Below are 19,017 nucleotides of genomic sequence, written 5' to 3' on the forward strand. Positions count from 1 at the left end.
GATGAACAAAATAACACATTAAAAATGAATGAACAAACAAAATTAACATACCAAAAACCCAATGAAAGCTAAATTACATTTTCTTTGTACAGAAATATTTTAAGCTCATCCCACTAGTGTACCCTCGATTTACCCCCCCCCCCCCCCCAATTTAAAGCCAACACCACCTACCACCAACTTCTTTTCAAGTACCCTTTGTATCTCTGTTTAATTCCCTCGATTTACTGCCACCCTCGTCATCCGCAAAAGTCCTTTTTGAACCGAACTCCATTTAGTTATTATAATCCCCTCAATAATACCACCAACAGTGTGGTCAGAAATCAACCATGTTGCTTTAAGTAACCTGTTGATTGGAAAAAATCTAACACCAATGACCACTGGTAGTATATAGTAAATGTAATTTGTGTTATTGAGTGCCAGTTAGCGACAAGTGCTTTGGGTTGCCGCGGTATTCATGCCCAACTAGCGCTCACAGTACAGGAACAAATAACAGGCTGATGATCACGTGACAGGTGCATTTGATTTGTTATTTCATTCATGAATTAATTACTCCAGGTCTGGTAATGGTTTCCAGTTTTTATGCATGTATATACCGGTAGTGTAAATGTATATGTATGTTTGTCGATTGCTGCCTACTGATGTGCCTCTATCCATTTGGGGTTCGGGTGTGACTCTCCTGGGGTCGGGATATGGCGTTTTTGGTTATATCGCAAGGATGGATGGGGATTTATTATTATTATCATTACCATTATTATTATTATTATTTTAGTTTATTAGTTTACTTATTATTTCAATCAATTAAGTTTAGCCTGGGGAAGACTGGTCCAGATTTTGGGTGAATACTGGTGCATAGGTTGGGTCTGCATGACTAGTTTTCTTTAATAGCATGCCCGACAATACAAATTTATACACTCTGGCAGAGGTCCTGTTTCTGTGTCTTAGTTGCTTGCTTAATTTATTTTTACTAACCCATTTTAACATAAATACAGGCATGCTTATGTTTTAATTAATATATTATATGTATATTTTTAATATTAGGTTTTAATCAAGCTGTGTAGTCTTCTGACTAGAAATACTCAGGGCAGCTGGGTGAATGTTTCTTCCCCTCCAGTCATTTTTGGGTTCTCAAACACTAAAGGGTTTACAAACTTTCAGGGTGGGTGGCGGATGTCTTAACATATGTTTGTTATTTTTAACCTCTGGGCCTTCGATTGTGAGTATTTTCAATCATTTGCTGACCTTAAAAACCTAAAGGGCATACAGTTAATAATGAAGTTTAACTGTAAATAATCAAATTAAGTTAAATTATTTTTTCTCTTTCTTTTTGGACCAAATGCACACTCTAAAACACGTCAATAATTAAATAATGTGCAATAGCCTCCTATACATTTTTTGGACAGATGCAAAAATATTAAATAATCTCCCTTACCCCCATTTGAAATGTACACCAATCTAACTTGCCCCCAAAATTCAAACAACCTCTTTTGTGTCCCGATCGGTAGCGATCAGGATGGACGTGCCTGACCTTCAGTGGATATAAGCACGTAAATAGAGTTTTGGTTGGTTGATCTCCAGTTACCACTAAGTGACAGCATTTGTTTGGTGAAACAAGCCTAGGAGTCAGTGTCACAACCATCAAAAACTGTTGGATTCATACAGTGGTTGTTCGTTGAGAACCCCATACTAAGTTGGTGGAGCACCAGCCAATGAAACAGCATTATGGGATCTCGGTGGTGACGTAACACGCAGGTTTTCTATCGAATGGAATTTAATGTTGATAAAGAGGTTGAGACATTTGCCAGTCTCAGTGATGAGCAGATTATTGAAAGTGTCAAAATAACTTGTGACTAAACGTGTAATGACCAGGAAGAAGAGTCTGATACTGAACTGAAGCCCATTCCTTTAGTTTTCATTTTGTAGTAAGGGAATCAACATTCTGACTTATCATGTTTATAAATACATAAAATATTTCATACCTGGCTATTATTTTTATTTTATTTTATTTTGGTTACTGTTTGTTAGTTTTTATTTAAAACATGTCATTCTGTTGACATTTAGCAACTTCAAACAAAATATGTTTGGCAGTAAACCCAAGGCACCCCCCCCCCCCCCCCCCCCCCCCCCCCCCCAACACTATATAACTCAATGTAACGCCAAAATTGCATTGACACATTAGTGGGTGTTAAATCTAGGTTATACTGTAGTTAGATTTTTTTTTTTTTTAATATCATGCTCACTTTTTGCATTGCAGTTGAAATGGGCTGATCATTTGTTAGAGCTTCCATCTGTTTCCTGCATAATGGGCCGTGGTGAGGAATCTCTGTTACCCAGCCAAGTTGACTTCTGTATGCTATCAGATGCGTAAAACCATCATCACTGTCCAGCACTGAAATTTAGTACACAAATAAAATAAAATGATGAACACATGGTAGAGACCTCAACAAAGACTAAGAAATCCTAGAGGACTACAGATCTTTGTTAAATCAAGCAACGTACTACAATGTATAGTACATAGGTTTCAGATTTTACTTTTTTTCCCTATTAATTATGTACATTTAGGCATTCTTAATTTCACATATATGTTAGTTTGGCTAGTCATTATTACGTACTTTAACTTTCTCAAAGTATGATCAAATGTTATTTTTTATTAAAGTTTTGTCGACATCAGTGTCAATGGAACCAGGAATCATAATTATAGGATACATGTATATGGTACTCAACAAACTTAACTTCATTAATTTATCACGACAAATCTTTCACAAAAAAGTTTATAAATCAATGATAATAAGTCATTCACCTGGATCATCATACCAATTTTTTTTCAAGTATGACAATGGAGGGGCCTCAACAGGCAGTCGACTCAGAGCACAAAAAGACATCATACTGCTTTTGTCCTTCATAATATCCCTTAGTCTCTCTGAAACAACATATCTCACATCTTTATCTTTCTCAGTAAAAGAAAACTGCACTTCTGGTGTTTTCTTTTCAATGAAAACATTTGTTTCTGAGTCTTCAACGGATTTTTCTAAATCTTCGCCTATTTTTTCTGTGTCTTCAGTTGCTTTATCCAGTTTATCATCTTCATAACAAACCACGTAACTTTTCTCTTCACTGTCACTGATTTTGTCTGAAACAGATGGAATACCATACCATATACACATATTCTGACAATTTAATTTTAAAATTGTGTCTAGAAACATAAGAACAGAAGATTTAACAATTGTTGGAATTGGCATAAAAACAAAATTGAATTTCCATGAACCCAATCCTACCTAGAAAAAAGGGCTGACACTATTTTTTTTTCAGCACACAATTTTTTATTAAAATAAATTTTTTTATTAATATGTAGCGATAAATATTAAAATGCAGTTACATTTTTGTTTTAATGCCAACTGACCAAACCTAAGTTTTCCAGAATATTACAAGAAAAGAAACATTTTTTTTTTCAGGCCAATTAAAACTAGTCTAATAAATTAAAGGAATAATGTTGCCTTAATAACAGAATATTGTATTAACTCAAAATTAAAAGAAACAACTATGACTTTAAAAAGGAAGACTGATTGTAAAACCTATATTACATTGCAGGTGACTGCTCAGCTATTGAGCTATATCCCCACCCCATCTCTCAGTTTGAAAAAAAGTTAAACTTTGTTTTGGTTAACTACACCACTAGAGCACATTGAATTATCAATCATCGGCTATTGGATGTCAAACATTTGGTAATTTTGACATGTAGTCTTAGAGAGGAAACCCTCCATATTTTTCCTGGGTACTAGTTTTACGTGCTCATATACCACAAAGGTTTCGAAAATGCCCAACCCGGGCTTAACCTCTGGCATTGCCAGTGACTAAGTCCAGGACAGGGTTTTTTTTCCATTAGTAGCAAGAGATCTTTTAGATGCACTGTTCCACAGACAAGATAGCACATATACCATACCACAGTCTTTAATATACCAGTCATGGTGTCTCATTTTGAATGAGGCATTCACTAATGAAGTTTCTTTTACCAGTATCTGAGAATATGATGCTGTGCAGATCTTGGTCATCAGTCAGTTCACTCTTGGCCGGTTCGACAAGTGGAGGAACAGTAGTAGTTTCTGTAATATGTGCAGCAACAGACCTTTCCATTCTGTCAAACAGAAAACAAAGCTCAAGTACTGAATATTGCATTTCGATAGTAAATAACAATTGTACAAACTGCCGTCATAATTATATCATTCTAATTATATCAAACTGCATGATAAATAATAATATTAAGAGTAAAAATTAAATAGAAATGCCTATTATATGTAATCTTAGCAGAATCTGCATAGGAAGCTCTTGTGAAATGAATGAGCATGATCTTGATTTTACCTTCATTGTGGTACATTCATAACAAGAAGGTAACATTTTTAGTAATAACCACCAGTTTAATCACTGTGTTGAATTAAGATCAATCAAACTAAATTAAAATCTTCTATTATTGTTATTACAGAAGATACAGACTACAGAAGAAAAAAACCCTATTATAAATGCATGTATAGTCAAACTTTGTTATCTCGATGATGACAGGACCAAACTAAACAGCTTGGGATATTGGTGATTCAAGACATATATAATAGTTGTTGGTGAAATTTATACCATAGAACAATTTCTTGATCTTGGAACTGTTTTAATTTCACAATTTTTATATTCACAGATCTCCTGTTTACAAGATGTAAAACTCCCAGGGAAGAGTGTAAATCACAGAGATTTGGATAATGGAGTTTTACTAGATATATCCTTACATCTTCTGAATACATGGAATGGGTTCAATGGAAGAAGATGGTTTAACTTTCAGCTGTATTTGTCGTCGTTCGTAGTCTTTTTTAAACAGAGTGGTTCTGAAGCCTGGAACTTGCCGCCGATCCCGCTTTCCAGATGGAGGTCTTGGACAAAAGGCCTACAAAATAACATATATAGGGCTCAAAATAGCGGCCTGCAAAAAGCAAAAAAAAACAGTCAATTTTTTTTAGATCTAGCAATGGAAATAGAAATTCATCTGCTAAAACCACGAAAGAAATTGCAGGTCATTTTGTCTAGAGAGAGATGTCTGGATGAATATCTCATCTGCTATTTAGCTGGTAATTATGTTATACTTTAATTGCACAATGCATCTCAGAGGTCATAATTACCCCCACATTATACCAAATGATCATTTCACTCTGTGCTACCTCTTTTTCTAGTAGGTCATTATTATTTAGTTTTATTTACTTTTAATGGAATTTTGTTTTAAAATATTTGACTACAATGTCTTTCAACCAAGGGCGACTGATTCTGTAACCCACGGTGCTACCTCAAACAAGCAATCAACTCTTTGAGTCATACATCTCTTCTACCAATAAACTGTTCATCCCAAGAGTTACTATCATGGGTAAACAACATACCACTGTTTGCAGTCTGTTTCAAACTGTAGTATTTATGAATTATGGGTCCAAATTGTATTGACACAAACACCAATATTTTCATGTCAAGCAAACTTACTATGTACTATACAGCAATAAAACATTTGTCATCCTTTAACTAGTAAATTTAAAAACTTGCTTTGAAACAAACTCTACTGAATATTTATAGAGATAAGACACAAAATATTTATATACCGTACATTTCTTAGTTGATAATGACCATGTTTGTATGATTAGAAAAGAAACGATTATAATTTTACCTTCTTTGACTGTAAATGAACATTGACAAGAACATCGCTGTTTTCTGGTTTGTCGTACAGTCGATCTCGGAGTTGTTCTGCAATGTTAACTTTCTCGCGAGCCTCAGCTGGCTTCACTTGGGATGGGCCAACATTACCAATTTGTTTCTGCTTTCGGTTCTTTACTTGAAATGGGTCTACATTAAAGCGAGCTATCTTGTCTGTGACTTGCGACTGTGCAGTTTTGGGAAAGATTTCACTTTCGAGCAAGCTGATATTTTCCAAATCTTCATTTAAAACAGTCGACTCTGACAGAAGACTAATTGGGCTGCTGCACGATTCTTGCTTGTGCCGAGACATATTGGAATATCTCTATCCAGTTCTGCTTACGAGAGAGAGGAAACAGCAAATAATTATATTAAATAGAACTATTTATAATTTTATAAATAAATCCTGACTTTTCAACAAGATGTATTTTGGTAAAAGATCTGTCTGTCAGTCCCCCTTAATCACTCTCCACCCCCAATATAAACAAGGTTATAAATCAAATATTATAAGGAAAAATAACTCTAGCATATTGATAGATAGCAGCACTGTTGAAAATATTTGTGAACATGTGAATAAAGGGCCATTTAACAATTACATAACACTTTAAGGTAGAGAAAATATCATTTAATATGGGGCAAGCAGGTCTGCAGAGAGGGGTTGTTTGCCAAGAGTTATGATACATAACATATGAAACATTTTTATTCTAGTCTTGGCTATTTTGTTCTTTAACAAATTACTTTTCATTTATACCCCATTCCAGCTTCCACTAAAAGTACATGTACCTTTTATTATTAGTGTTTTTTTTAATATAAAATATCCATACCAGGGGTGCAGAAATGGAAAATATGCAACTAACCCACCGGACCAAAACCAATTAAAATTTACTAGCCCATCAGAATTTATAGTCCACCAGTCTATAGAACAATATATTATTAAAAATATTATAATATACAATGTCTTCACTTAAATATATATAAATGTATTGACAAAACATTATTAATAACACTTGGTAAGTGATCAACATTACGTGGCAAACAAACTAAAAGAAACAGGTAGACCGTCGGGCTGGTAGTTGCATTTGTGAACTCGTCTGTCAGAATTTTTACTCGCATTTGGCGAGCGGGCGAGTACTTTCTGCACCCCTGCATACAATCACTCAGTTCTTTCCAGAGCATGTTTTAAAAATCTCACTGGGTGATGAGTAAATGCTTATGTTCACGACCAGTTCAAGGGTTTTGAATTGTCATACATCCAAACAATTGCAGGGCTCCATCTTGAGAATTTATATACCACAGCAAGTAAAACAAAATTGCCATGGATGAAACAGCAATTTTGAGCCTGCCTATGACAATTTTTTTACAAAGAGACTTTTGCAGCAAACATTACTGAAAGGTTATTTTGCTGTATGTAGACATACAATGTATTTTAAATGTACAAATGTTAAATATTGGCAGATAATGTACAACAGGTGTATACATTTTGCCATTGTTGATGAACTTTATCGACAGCACAAAACTGCCATTGGTGATGCTCTCTACCTACAGCAATTTATATCTTAAGGGTGGCAATTAACGTTGGTGCCATTGTTTACTTCAAGCCCAGCAACTGAACCACTAATAAAATTTAAAAAATTTGTTATTCCCAAACATGCCCCACACCCCCATTTTTTTTAATGACAAGCCATATTAAAGTTACACTATATTCACAAAGAATATTTTTTAGTTGACTCTAGTATGGGATACAGTATTTATTATGAAAGACAACAAAACAAAAATGTAAACAGAAAATCCAAAAATATTTATCAAATTACATCACAGGGACATGAAGTCTGTCTGTTACAAAATGTTAGAAGGGTGTAGTGGTCTTAGCATTACAAAATATTACAAGGAGTGGGGATTGTCCGAAATTGGGCCTAGAAACTTGGGTTTCTAATTAACAGCTGAATCGCCTTAACAGGATGCAAAGCAGTACTTTATATTTACTTGCCAATTGGCTATATAGTAAATGGAAAACAACTAGGGATTGTTACTCGCCAGGTAACATCAAGTATTAATATGGATAGACCTGTGCATGAATGAAATAACTTAAAACACCAATATCCATTTTATTTTATTCAAGCTTTAAAGATTCAGTAAAGAAAATGCTCTGTGTATAATATAGTTTGTCATTAAAATATTTTTATTACATAATTTTTTAATAAATTTCTCTCTTGGGGGATGGGGGTGGGTGGGCTAGAAAATATCCTCTGAAAACACCAAGTCTTGATATCCATTTATGTCATAATGACAGTCAGGTGCTAATCAAATAATCTACTCGTCAAAATATGTTTTGTAAAGTTTAATTGCCATTGCAGAATTTTAATCGCATAGGCAAATGTTTTACTGGCAATATCACACCCTGCTTAATGTTCACCTTGGACTAAGCAAGAGGTATAATTTTAAAATGCTAAACATTCTATGTTACCTATAGTCCGAACCAAATTGTTAACAACTACGAAACATTACTCTCCTACCTTTAATTGCCGTTAGATTTCCTCCAAAGTTTGTCCAGACACAAATCTTGAAAAAACCATTACAATGACACAGATTCCACATACCAGATGATAACCATGTCACCTATATCGACTTCGCGGAGAGCGCATAGGGAAAAAAGCATGTACTTTTGTATCAGCTGCCATTTTGACTTTTTATGGAATATTCTTCAAGAGGGGTGAAAGGATAGGACTTAATCTAACAAAGTCATAACATGTTATGATATAAAAGCAAACGTGATGATGTCATATTATTATTATTTTTTAAAATTATTATTATTATTATTTTAATGATACCACTAGAGATCATCGATTTCATATTAATTGTGTCACATACTTTGGAGGCTTTCACCCCTAAAGAGTATTCCATAAAGAAGCAAGATAGCAGACGGCAGAAAACTGCATGTATTTTTCCCTATGCAATCTCAGCAAAGACAATATTGGCGACATCGTTGCAGTCTCGTGTGTGGAATCTGTATATTTGTAGTGGGTTTTTTTGCGATTTGTGTCTGGACAAACTTTGGAGGAAATCTAACGGCAATTAAAGGTAGGAGAGTAATTTTTCGTAGTTGTTAACAATTTGGTTCGGACAATAATTGCAATATTCTACGTTAGGTAATTTTTTATTGACTTCTAATAACCAAAAGCTTTATTTAAAAATTAAATCTGTTCACAAAGATTGACATATATCAACTCCATTTATGTCTTGTATTCTCAAACTTGAAAGGAAGATTACGTCTATATCTAGCACGACTGATTAAAAACGAGGTTAGATTTAAAACACACGACATTAGATATAACCCGGTAACATATACACTACAACATTTACTGCATTATACATGCAATTAATTCATAAAATTTATTGCCAACTTGTTATTTTATAATTGTAAATGACGTTATCAGTTAATACACTGTTATATAACAAATAACGAGATCAGAGTCAGCACCTTAACGATCCCATCAATACAAGGTACCCGCTTCCATCAACTGACGCCATGTTTGTTCGTTTACCTTAGTAATACCCACAATACACTGGTAAATCATAAGACCCGATGGCTCTGTAGTATATATATATATATATTACAAACAACAGACCAGTGCGCATATCATTAAAAAAAACCCACATTTAAAAAAAATTATTATTTGCTTGGTAGTTAAAGATATTAATTTAAAAAGAACAACACAAAGTGTTCATTGATGTGAACACGTTCATCGAAATACAAACAATAAATGAATAAGGACGAAAACTGGGAATCTATTCCGTAATATGGGTTGCCTAAGTATCTCGCGTCATTAGTAGGGCTCAGCCGGTTGAGTGCTCGCTTGAGGTGCTTGCGTCGCAGTATCGAACCACCTCGGTGGATCCATTCAGCTGATTGTTCTTATTCTCGTTCCAACAAGTGCACCACAACTGGACAAAAGGTCGTGATCCAGTATGAGTATGTACTTTCCTGTTTTGGGGAAAGTGCATATAAAAGATCCCTTGCTTCATATAGGAAATATGTAGGCCTAGAGGATTTCCTCTGATGACTATGAGTCAGAATTACCAAATGTTTGACATCCAATAGCCGATGATTAATTAATCAATGTGTTCCAGTGGTGTCGTTAAGCAAAATAAACTTTCTTTCATTAGTAGGGCCTATAATGTATTGCTGGCTTTCAACCCTGCAAAGCTCAATGCGTTTCTGTAGCTGAAGACGGCAAGATAATGCCATGTCACAAAGGTGGATCTAAAGACAGGCATGGCATGATTCTGCAAGTAAGGTTTTAATTGGTGGACATGAGCTCCAACTGGCTGGCTTTTAGATCCACATGTAATAGTGGAGCTAATTTTAATTAGATTGAGATTTACTACCAATAATATTAGTTATTCAAAATAAGACACTTTTAATTACAGACCTATATCAATTTTACTCATAATTTGTAAGATCGGCCTATTTGAAAAACATGTTTATTAATTTTTTTAAATATTATATCTTTACATGGACTATTACACAATTTTCAGTCAGGTTTTAAAGGGATACTCTCGTGTCAGACAGCATTAACAACTAGATAAAGGAAACATAATTGGCTATATATTTTTAGACGTATGCTACAGCTAGCTTCTGAACGTGCAAGTAAAACCCTAACAGTAGGTTCTGTATTTTGTAGACTTGAACAAAGCACCAATTGAAAGGTTTAAGTTGAAAGACGAAACAGCTTATGCCTATAACACACACCATGGCCGTAGCTAGCGGGGAGGTGGGCAGTTGCCCCCATCCCCCCCAGAACGAAATCCGGAAAGCATTCTAGAAACTTAAAGAAAATTATCTTCTTGACTGTTTAAGGAGTTTTAGACTATTAATTACTCAGTTGCCCCCCCACCCCCCCCCCCGCCACAAAGAAACAATCCTAGCTACGGCCCTGCACACACACACACACACACACACACACACACACACACACACACACACACACACATCAACAGCTTTAAAGAATTGGGCAGAATATCTTGTGTACCTCAAGGCTCTATTCTTGCGCCTATTTTATTTATTTTGTCTAATAAATGATATTCCATTATCTATATAAAACTACATGTAAATGCTAAATGAGCCAAACTGGTCAGTTGCAATTAAGTATAAATAATAATCCTATATCATCTGCTCATTACCAATATTACTGAACTCTCGAGCGGGTGGGAGGTGTAGGATCAATCTTTATGTAGCATTACAGGGGGGATGGGTGGTAGTGGTGGTGGTGGTGTGTGTGTGTGTGTGTAATTAACTGCGTTACGTGAGGTGGGGTGGGATTATATCATATTTTGGGGGTGTATGCTCTGTCGTTACAGGGTGGAAGATGGGGGTGTAGTATTGACAAAAATAACTACGTATATACTATATATTTGAACGGCCCCTCTATACTCAAAATTACTCTATTCCAATTTTAATACACGTATGTATATATTTGTGTGCATGTTTACCTAGTATTTGATAGGCTTAACTTAAAGTTTTGTTACCGATCTCGGATATACATGTTTCTTACAACTAACTATAGTTTTAAAATGGTTTGTTACATGTGGTTAGAAATCTGAATAGAATCATATCTTATTGTTCACTCCACCTTGTCTTCTGTGTCAGTAGATTTGACAACATCCAATGTTACTTCGTGTCCAGGTGATCTTTCGTGGTGAATATTCATTATGCATCAAGTTGGTGTTAGGTTCACATTGTATGCGAACATGCGTGTGTATGTATGTGTGTGTGTGTGTGTGTGTGTGCGTGCGTGCATGTGTATGCGTGCATGTTTAAGCGTAAGAAAGCAGACGCCCGAAAGTGAGAGGGTCATGGTCCGAGAGAGAGAGAGACAGACCGAGATAGAAAGAGAGAGACAGAGAGATAGAGATACGCACATACACACACACACACGCTAACACACACACACAGACACTGTCACAGACAGACGGACGGATAAACAAAGACGGACACAGTGCGTTTCCTCAACTAATACATAAGTAGCCAACTATGGATTACCATGTACGTTTAAAGTAAAATAGGTCATGCGCAGATGTAGTTGGAGTTTTTATAGCGGGTGGAGCAGGATCATTCTTAATATAGGCCTACTATGGATTATGTGATGAAAAAGAGTGAGTGTAATGGCTTATCGATAGCCTATTATAGTTTTCCCTCGCATGTCTGTCAATAATGTACGTACTATATGATTAGCTAGTTTATTGCCCCGACTGCATGGTACTTTGTTCAGCTTCATAAAGTCTTTTTTTTTATGTATGGCATTAACTATAATTACTAGTAATTATTTTAGTGTATTTTATGAGGTATACTTAAAATAAGCTTCCTACGATATTTCCTTTCTGGCGATCTAATTAAATTACTTTTTTTTAAAATCTATAATTGTATATAATTCAAATAATACGAAGTTGTTTGATGTGACGAAGAAGGCTTATTAAGCATTGTAATAAAGCTTATTAACGTCACGAAGAGATCATTTAGTCAAAAATCCATTTCTAAAGGTTTGCGAGAAAATACGTTCGGCGCAGGTTGAGATAGCTGATAGCTGTACAAGGCACAAGACTGTATGGTGAAGGAGGGAGGGTGTTAGGAATCGCCTTCTGTTTAGGCAAATTCTGAAAATGTCCATTTTTCTTTGTGCAGTAAGCTAAAGGAAGATCACTTTTGCTCAGTAATTTTTGTAGGCTAGTCTTCTCGGATCATTAGGGAGAGATATTCTGCGGTAAATCTAATACATGTTTGACCACCAATCTATATAATATAATACGCAAGGTCTTTTTAACAGTGTCGGATCCTTCTGATCGCTTTTTTCATCTACACTGCCGACCGCCACCCTTGCACTTACCCTATGTTGTAACTAGCAAGGATCTTTCTGCGCTCAGGTCCAGTCGATTACCAAACACACATCGTGCTAAATATTGCATACAAAGATGAATTTCATGAATACAACGTCAATGGACGTCGCCATCTTTTATCACAGAGGTGCCATCTACGACGCGGCTTGGGTATATTTATCAATTATTGACCGTCACTGAGGGCAATATCATGTTTTATTTGACCGAAGAAATTGATATCGACATAAAACATGATATTGCCCAAAATGTGGTCAATAATTGATTTATTACATAGACTCGTATATTCCTGCTTTGTTTATCAGAATTGAAATACGCCAATGCTTACAATTTCCCGCAATGTGTTAAAAGTTTGGGTTTAGTGATAATTAGGAAAATGCACAGTGTAAGGCCACTACACCCCATCTAAACTTCCTGTGCGAAACATTGGTTACATCTAGTAATACAAATAATACCAAGGGCATATGTTTGTTTTCTGACATTTAACACATCATTAATCATTAAAGTGTGTACGAAGAAAAAATAATTAAAATAAAGAAAACAAACAAACAAACAACAAACCTTGTAATCGGGTAACAGAGGTCGTTTACTCGTTTGTGTTGATGACGCATAACGCCAAATAATTAAATTGTAGGCTACTTTACTTGTTTAAAATTTGGAATAAAATGGCTTTTACACACGGCTAGAAAATTGTTTCTAAAAGTAATAATACTTAATATATGTTATGCATTGATGGAAATTACATCAATAATATCTGATCCTGCAAATTATAGATGTTTGTATTTAAAATGAAAGGAAATGAATGCATTTTTTTACACTACCGCTTCATCACTTGTCAAGGGAATGTATAAATTAAACCAGTTGTTAAACACTTAACATCAAGGTGTCTTTTCTAAGCAATTGTTAAATAACAGGATAACACAAACCATCGTATTTAATGAACCTGCCGTGGTTCAATATTATTAGTTTTTATTACATTTGAAAATAATCCAAAGGCTCGACATAGAGATCAAAGCAATGGATGTTTATATTCAACGGGAAACTTATTTTATAAAGTAATGCTTGCTTGCTTAACAAAACTCCGAGGTCCGTTTCATCACTTGTCTAGGAAATGGATGAAAAAAACTAATAGTTGTTATACGTTCCACTTCTTCAGATTGGCAGCAATGTTGTTGTTTTTTTGTCATCACCTTTTCAATGTCAGGATAGCACACACCACTGTCTTTGGTATGTACCTGTCTTGGGAAATAACCCATATGATCGATTGAAGTGTTTCGATCCAACGATCTATCGCAATTCTAGCAGACACTTTGTCAAAAAGCTATGATCCACAGGTACATCGTCGACTACCGCCAACATAATCTTTCAAGCAACACTAGGAAACCTTTCAAACATCTCACACGTTACCTTCTGAAAAATAAACAAATAAAATAAAATTGACACAATTATTCATTATTCAATATCTATAATATAATACGCAAGGCCCTTTTAACCGTTTCCCATCATTCTGATCTATAATATAATACACAAGGCCCTTTTAACCGTTTCCCATCATTCTGATCTATGATATAATACGCAAGGCCCTTTTAACCATTTCCCATCATTCTGATCTATAATATAATACGCAAGGCCCTTTTAACCAATTCCGATCATTCTGATCTATGATATAATACGTACGCAAGGCCCTTTTAACCGTTTCCCATCATTCTGATCTATAATATAATACGCAAGGCCCTTTTAACCAATTCCGATCATTCTGATCTATGATACGCAAGGCCCTTTTAACCGTTTCCCATCATTCTGATCTATAATATAATACGCAAGGCCCTTTTAACCGTTTCCGATCATTCTGATCTATAACATAATACACAAGGCCCTTTTAATCGTTTCCGATCATTCTGATCTATAATGTAATACGCAAGGCCCTTTCAACCGTTTCTGATCATTCTGATCTATAACATAATACACAAGACCCTTTTAATCGTTTCCGATCATTCTGATCTATAATATAATACGCAAGGCCCTTTTAACCGTTTCCGATCATTCTGATCTATAATATAATACACACGGCCCTTTTAACCGTTTTCGATCATTCTGATCTATAATATAATACACAAGGCCCTTTTAACCGTTTCCCATCATTCTGATTTATAATATAATACGCAAGGCCCTTTTAACCGTTTCCCATCATTCTGATCGCTTCTCCTCTTTCAATCTGCACTGCTGACCGCCTTCTTTGTAGTTACCGAATACTTCTAGGTACCAACTCCAACTCAGAGCGATTTTAACGAATCAATGGCCACTACACCGTCTTGTCTCTCACAAACAACTAACCCACTGTCTTGGACAGACAGTCCTGATATTTGCGGTATATTCTCAAGACAGCGTGCTTGAACCTTAATTGGATATAAGCACGACAGTAACTATAAATAAATGATATGACATAAGGATAGTAGTTTTAACCCCTGATACAACCAAAAATTAAGTTAAGTTAGCTATGACAAACACAGAGTACACACATGCACACACATACAGGCACGCACGCACGCACACACACACACACACACACACACACACACACACACACACACACACCTCCGCCACCTACATAGTAATTTTTACTACAATAATCAAATATTGTTACTTTTAACATACGTATATTAATATATTATGTTACCTCAATTAGTAGATACTTCATCACTATCTGAAGAAATACTATTAGCGACTTCATCATCACTGTCTCCTTGTTTTACTCCACCCTTTGAAATCGTCATCAGATATCGTCGGTACGTTGAGCAACTTTAAGTTTTCTTTTTGTGCAGTCTGTATATTAAACGAATATGAAACTTTTTCTTGCGCTTACGTTTCTTTGGTTTTAGTTTTAAATTAAACACACGAGCTTTCTTTATTTTATTTTCGGATTTATCATTTTTTACTTGTGCTATCAATTTTTCAAGAATGTTATTCCTTATGGCAGTATCCTTCTTTATTTCTATTCTATCTTGATTTTTGTTTGGACTATCTGTTCCTGTCAAAGCATTTTGATGTGACTTTTTAGCAATGGAAACAGCAACAACATTAGTAACAACATGTTTTGGTGCTAGAGGTGGAGTTGGTACAACTGGTTGAATTGGTGGGGTTGAAGCTGGAGCTTGTGTTGTACTAGTATCAGATGTTTGTTCTAGTTTTAGTGATAATTCTTGGACTGCTTTTGGAGTTTGTTTTAAAAGAGATTCCTGTTCGTGTTTTTTAATTGGTTCTTCGTCGTCTTCTTCGAGTTCTTCTTCTTCTTGAAGTGCTTCTTCTACTTCTTGAAGTATTTCTTCCTTTTCTTGAAGTGCTTCTTCTCCTTCTTGAAGTGCTTCTTCTCCTTCTTGAAGTGCTACTTCTTTTTCTTGAAGTGCTTCTTCTTCTTCCTGAACTGCTTCTTCTTCTTTTTGAAGCGCTTCTTCTTCTTCTTCAACTACGTCTTCTTCTTCTTGAAGCGCTTCTTCCTCTTCTCCCTGAGTTGGATCTTCTTCGTCTTCTTCTTCTTCGTATTCTTCTTCTTCGTCTTCGTCTTCATCTTCTTCTTCATCATCTTCTTCTTCTTCTTGAACTGGTTCATCTTCTGGAATAGTTTGTGAAGCTGGTTCTTCGTTGGATTCTGGAATTGTTTCTTCGGTTGGTTGAGGAGCAGATTCTCGAACTGGTTCCGACTCAATTTCAGATTCTTCATCTGGTACTAAAGCTGGCCCTGGGGGCGGTTCTAGAACCAGTTCCTCCTCCGTTATAGTATTTTGTAATGTCAAATGTTTACGTTTATTATGGAAATCTTGAATCGCATTGAGAATCTGACCCAGAGATAAATAGGGATTGCTGAATCGTTTTTGTAACCGGTGTTTTGATGAAATCTGCATATTACTTTTATTATATTCCAAAGGTTCAGTCAGTGACCTCGCAGCTTTATTAGATCTGTGCATGATGGCATCTGTAATACATAAAGTAAAAGAAATTTCAGTACTTATTATAAATGTATTCCTAAAATTTGACTACTGAATGTTAATTTAAAAACTATACCCCGTCCCAGCCACCACTAAAAGTTTACTTTGTTGATGAGTTTATCCTTCTAAACTTTATATTTGATTGTTCGTTTGGTAATTTGTTTCTAATAGTTGGAGAGTCGTTTTGTAGGATATGTATATATGTAGGGTAAACCAGTCAAAAAACTGTAATTTCATTATTCGTAGAGTAGACGAACTTATTCATTGTAGGTAAGTATTGCTATTTCTTGAAGCTGAACATAAAAATTGAAAAATGTTGTTATTTCCAACCCCCTTTATGCTTTTCCTTATTTATTTTCGTCAGTCCAAACTCAAATAATTAAAGAAAAGAAAAAAGTGGACGGAATATAAATCTGTTATAATAATAATATAATTATTTAATATTAAAAAAAAAGTTTTTCCAATAATATATATATATTACACAGAAGGTCGAGTTTGATCTGGATATGTCTGTTAAATTCGTTTCATACCTTTTTTAAATCTCGTTAGTGAGTTGTTTCTGTCAAAAATCTCGTCTGCACTTTGATTAAATCTCCTGTCTATCTTTACACTTGAATTCTTTTTTCCACGGTCTTCAGAATTTATCTACAATAAGAATTCTGCAAGTATGAAATTCTACTACTACTACTACTACTACTGCTACTGCTGCTGCTGCTTCTGCAACTACTACTACTGCTACTTACTACTACCACTACCACTACCACTACTACTACTACCACTACCACTACCACTACCACCACCACCACTACCACTACTACTACTACTACTACTACTGCTGCTACTGCTATTACTATTGTTACTGCTACTGCCTCTGCTACGACTGCTACTACTTCGATATATATAATGTTACAAAAGAGGGTGTGTCAGGGCGTTTTTTCTCTTTTGCGTATGGCGCTTGCATAGTATAGAACTCATCATACTTCCGATGCTCCTGCGTGTGTGTGTGTCTGTGTGCGTGTTTGTGTGTGTGTGTGTGTTCGTGTGTGTTTGTGTGTGTGTCTCTCTCTCTCTCTCTCTCTCTCTCTCTCTCTCTCTCTCTCTCTCTCTGAGTGTGCCTGTGTGTGTGTGTGTGTGTGTGTGTGTGTTTCTCTCTCCCTCTGTGTGTGTGCGTGTGTGTGTATGTATGTATGTGTATGTGTCTGTGTACGTGTGTGTGTATATGTATGTATGTGTGTGTCTGTGTGTGTGTGTCTGTGCGTGTGTGTGTCAATGTGTGTGTCTGTGTGGTGTGGGTATGTTGTAGTAGTGTTGACATAAAGTGCTCCTACTGGCAGTAGCTGGTGGGAATTTCCCTATTAGCTCAGTTGTTAGAGTGCTGGAATCTCGCACTGAGAGTCCGTTTTTCGAATCCCCTCAGTGGAGGTTGAGTTTGCTGTTACATTTGGAGCCGATGTAGGGAATGGGTGTGTTCTTAACACAAGAATACAATTATAACCCAGTCAGGACCCGTAACTGCCCATGTCCCACAGTCCCGGGACGTATCTTCACTTGAGGGGCGAGTATGTGTTGGTATGAAGTGCTCCTACTGGCAGTAGCTGTTGGGAATTTTCCTCTTAGCTCAGTTGGACTCTCGCACTGAGAGTTCGTGGTTCGAATCCCCTCAGTGGAGGTTGAGTTTTCTGTTAAAATGTGTCTGTGTGTATGTGTCTGTATGTGTGTGTGTGTGTGTGTGAGAGAGAGAGAGAGAGAGAGAGAGAGAGAGAGAGAGAGAGAGAGAGAGAGAGAGAGTGTGTGTGTGTGTGTGCGTGTGCGTGTGTGTACACTAGCTGTAGCATTGAATGGGGTTTGGTGGCCTTACACTGGTATGAATATCGGGACGAGGATTTGACATTGGGAAGGCGCAGGTTGATTTTGGGGAGGCAGCGTGGGCGGATTCTACTTCGAGATCTATCTTGTCATCTTCTCTCTTTCTGTGTGTGTGTTGTGTGTGTGTGTGTGTGTGTGTGTGTGTGTGTGTGTGTGTGTGTATGTGTGTGTCAGTGAGTGTGTGTCTGTGTGGTGTGGGTATGTTGTAGTAGTGTTGACATAAAGTGCTCCTACTGGCAGTAGCTGGTGGGAATTTCCCTATTAGCTCAGTTGTTAGAGTGCTGGTGGTGGTTTTATTGCAATATTAAACAACGTAATGTGACAATTTAAATTGTAAGCAGGCCTTTGATATAATTAATCCACATACCTTTTGCCATTGCGTGACCAGAATATATAGTGCAAAAATCAACACGGAGTAAGTATTCATCCTGCAAAGGAAAAAACATTCAATTTTGTTATTTGGTCTTGAAACTAGTTAATATGTTAAAGAACTCAAAGATAACCGTGCAACATGAAGCGGTGCTCTGGCTGAGTGTACGGAACTGAACGTTTTCGTGGGCGACCTATGTTG

At 36.0% G+C, this 19,017-nt stretch overlaps 2 protein-coding genes and 1 long non-coding RNA gene across 4 annotated transcripts in view; all 3 read right to left on the reverse strand.

Annotated features, from left to right (window-relative positions):
• The window catches only part of LOC121371282 (dynein heavy chain 6, axonemal-like), a 118,716-nt gene extending 109,474 nt beyond the window's left edge, over positions 1–9,242 (reverse strand). For both annotated transcript variants that reach the window (XM_041497060.1, XM_041497059.1), the window contains exons 1-6: positions 9,188–9,242; positions 5,684–6,044; positions 4,767–4,921; positions 4,008–4,129; positions 2,798–3,127; positions 2,238–2,386 (exon numbers count right to left, since the gene is read on the reverse strand). In XM_041497060.1, coding sequence (XP_041352994.1) covers positions 2,238–2,386; positions 2,798–3,127; positions 4,008–4,129; positions 4,767–4,921; positions 5,684–6,022 — 1,095 coding nt within the window. In that variant the 5' untranslated portion in view covers positions 6,023–6,044; positions 9,188–9,242. The remainder of the gene's footprint in view (positions 1–2,237; positions 2,387–2,797; positions 3,128–4,007; positions 4,130–4,766; positions 4,922–5,683; positions 6,045–9,187) is intronic.
• A 4,288-nt stretch (positions 9,243–13,530) lies between these two features.
• LOC121372331 lies at positions 13,531–15,979 on the reverse strand. The gene is made up of 2 exons (XR_005957917.1): positions 15,275–15,979; positions 13,531–14,007 (listed from the first exon to the last, which is right to left on the reverse strand). It is a non-coding gene; the product is annotated as an uncharacterized LOC121372331 (long non-coding RNA).
• The window catches only part of LOC121370040 (glutamic acid-rich protein-like), a 4,973-nt gene continuing 1,935 nt past the window's right edge, over positions 15,980–19,017 (reverse strand). Inside the window, exons 2-5 of the mRNA XM_041495138.1 lie at positions 18,814–18,874; positions 17,111–17,225; positions 16,065–16,567; positions 15,980–15,991 (exon numbers count right to left, since the gene is read on the reverse strand). Of these exons, the coding sequence (XP_041351072.1) occupies positions 15,980–15,991; positions 16,065–16,567; positions 17,111–17,225; positions 18,814–18,873 (690 nt within the window). The 5' untranslated portion in view covers position 18,874. The remainder of the gene's footprint in view (positions 15,992–16,064; positions 16,568–17,110; positions 17,226–18,813; positions 18,875–19,017) is intronic.

Source organism: Gigantopelta aegis, chromosome 4 (assembly GCF_016097555.1).
Source record: "Gigantopelta aegis isolate Gae_Host chromosome 4, Gae_host_genome, whole genome shotgun sequence".
NCBI lineage: Eukaryota > Metazoa > Mollusca > Gastropoda > Neomphalida > Peltospiridae > Gigantopelta > Gigantopelta aegis.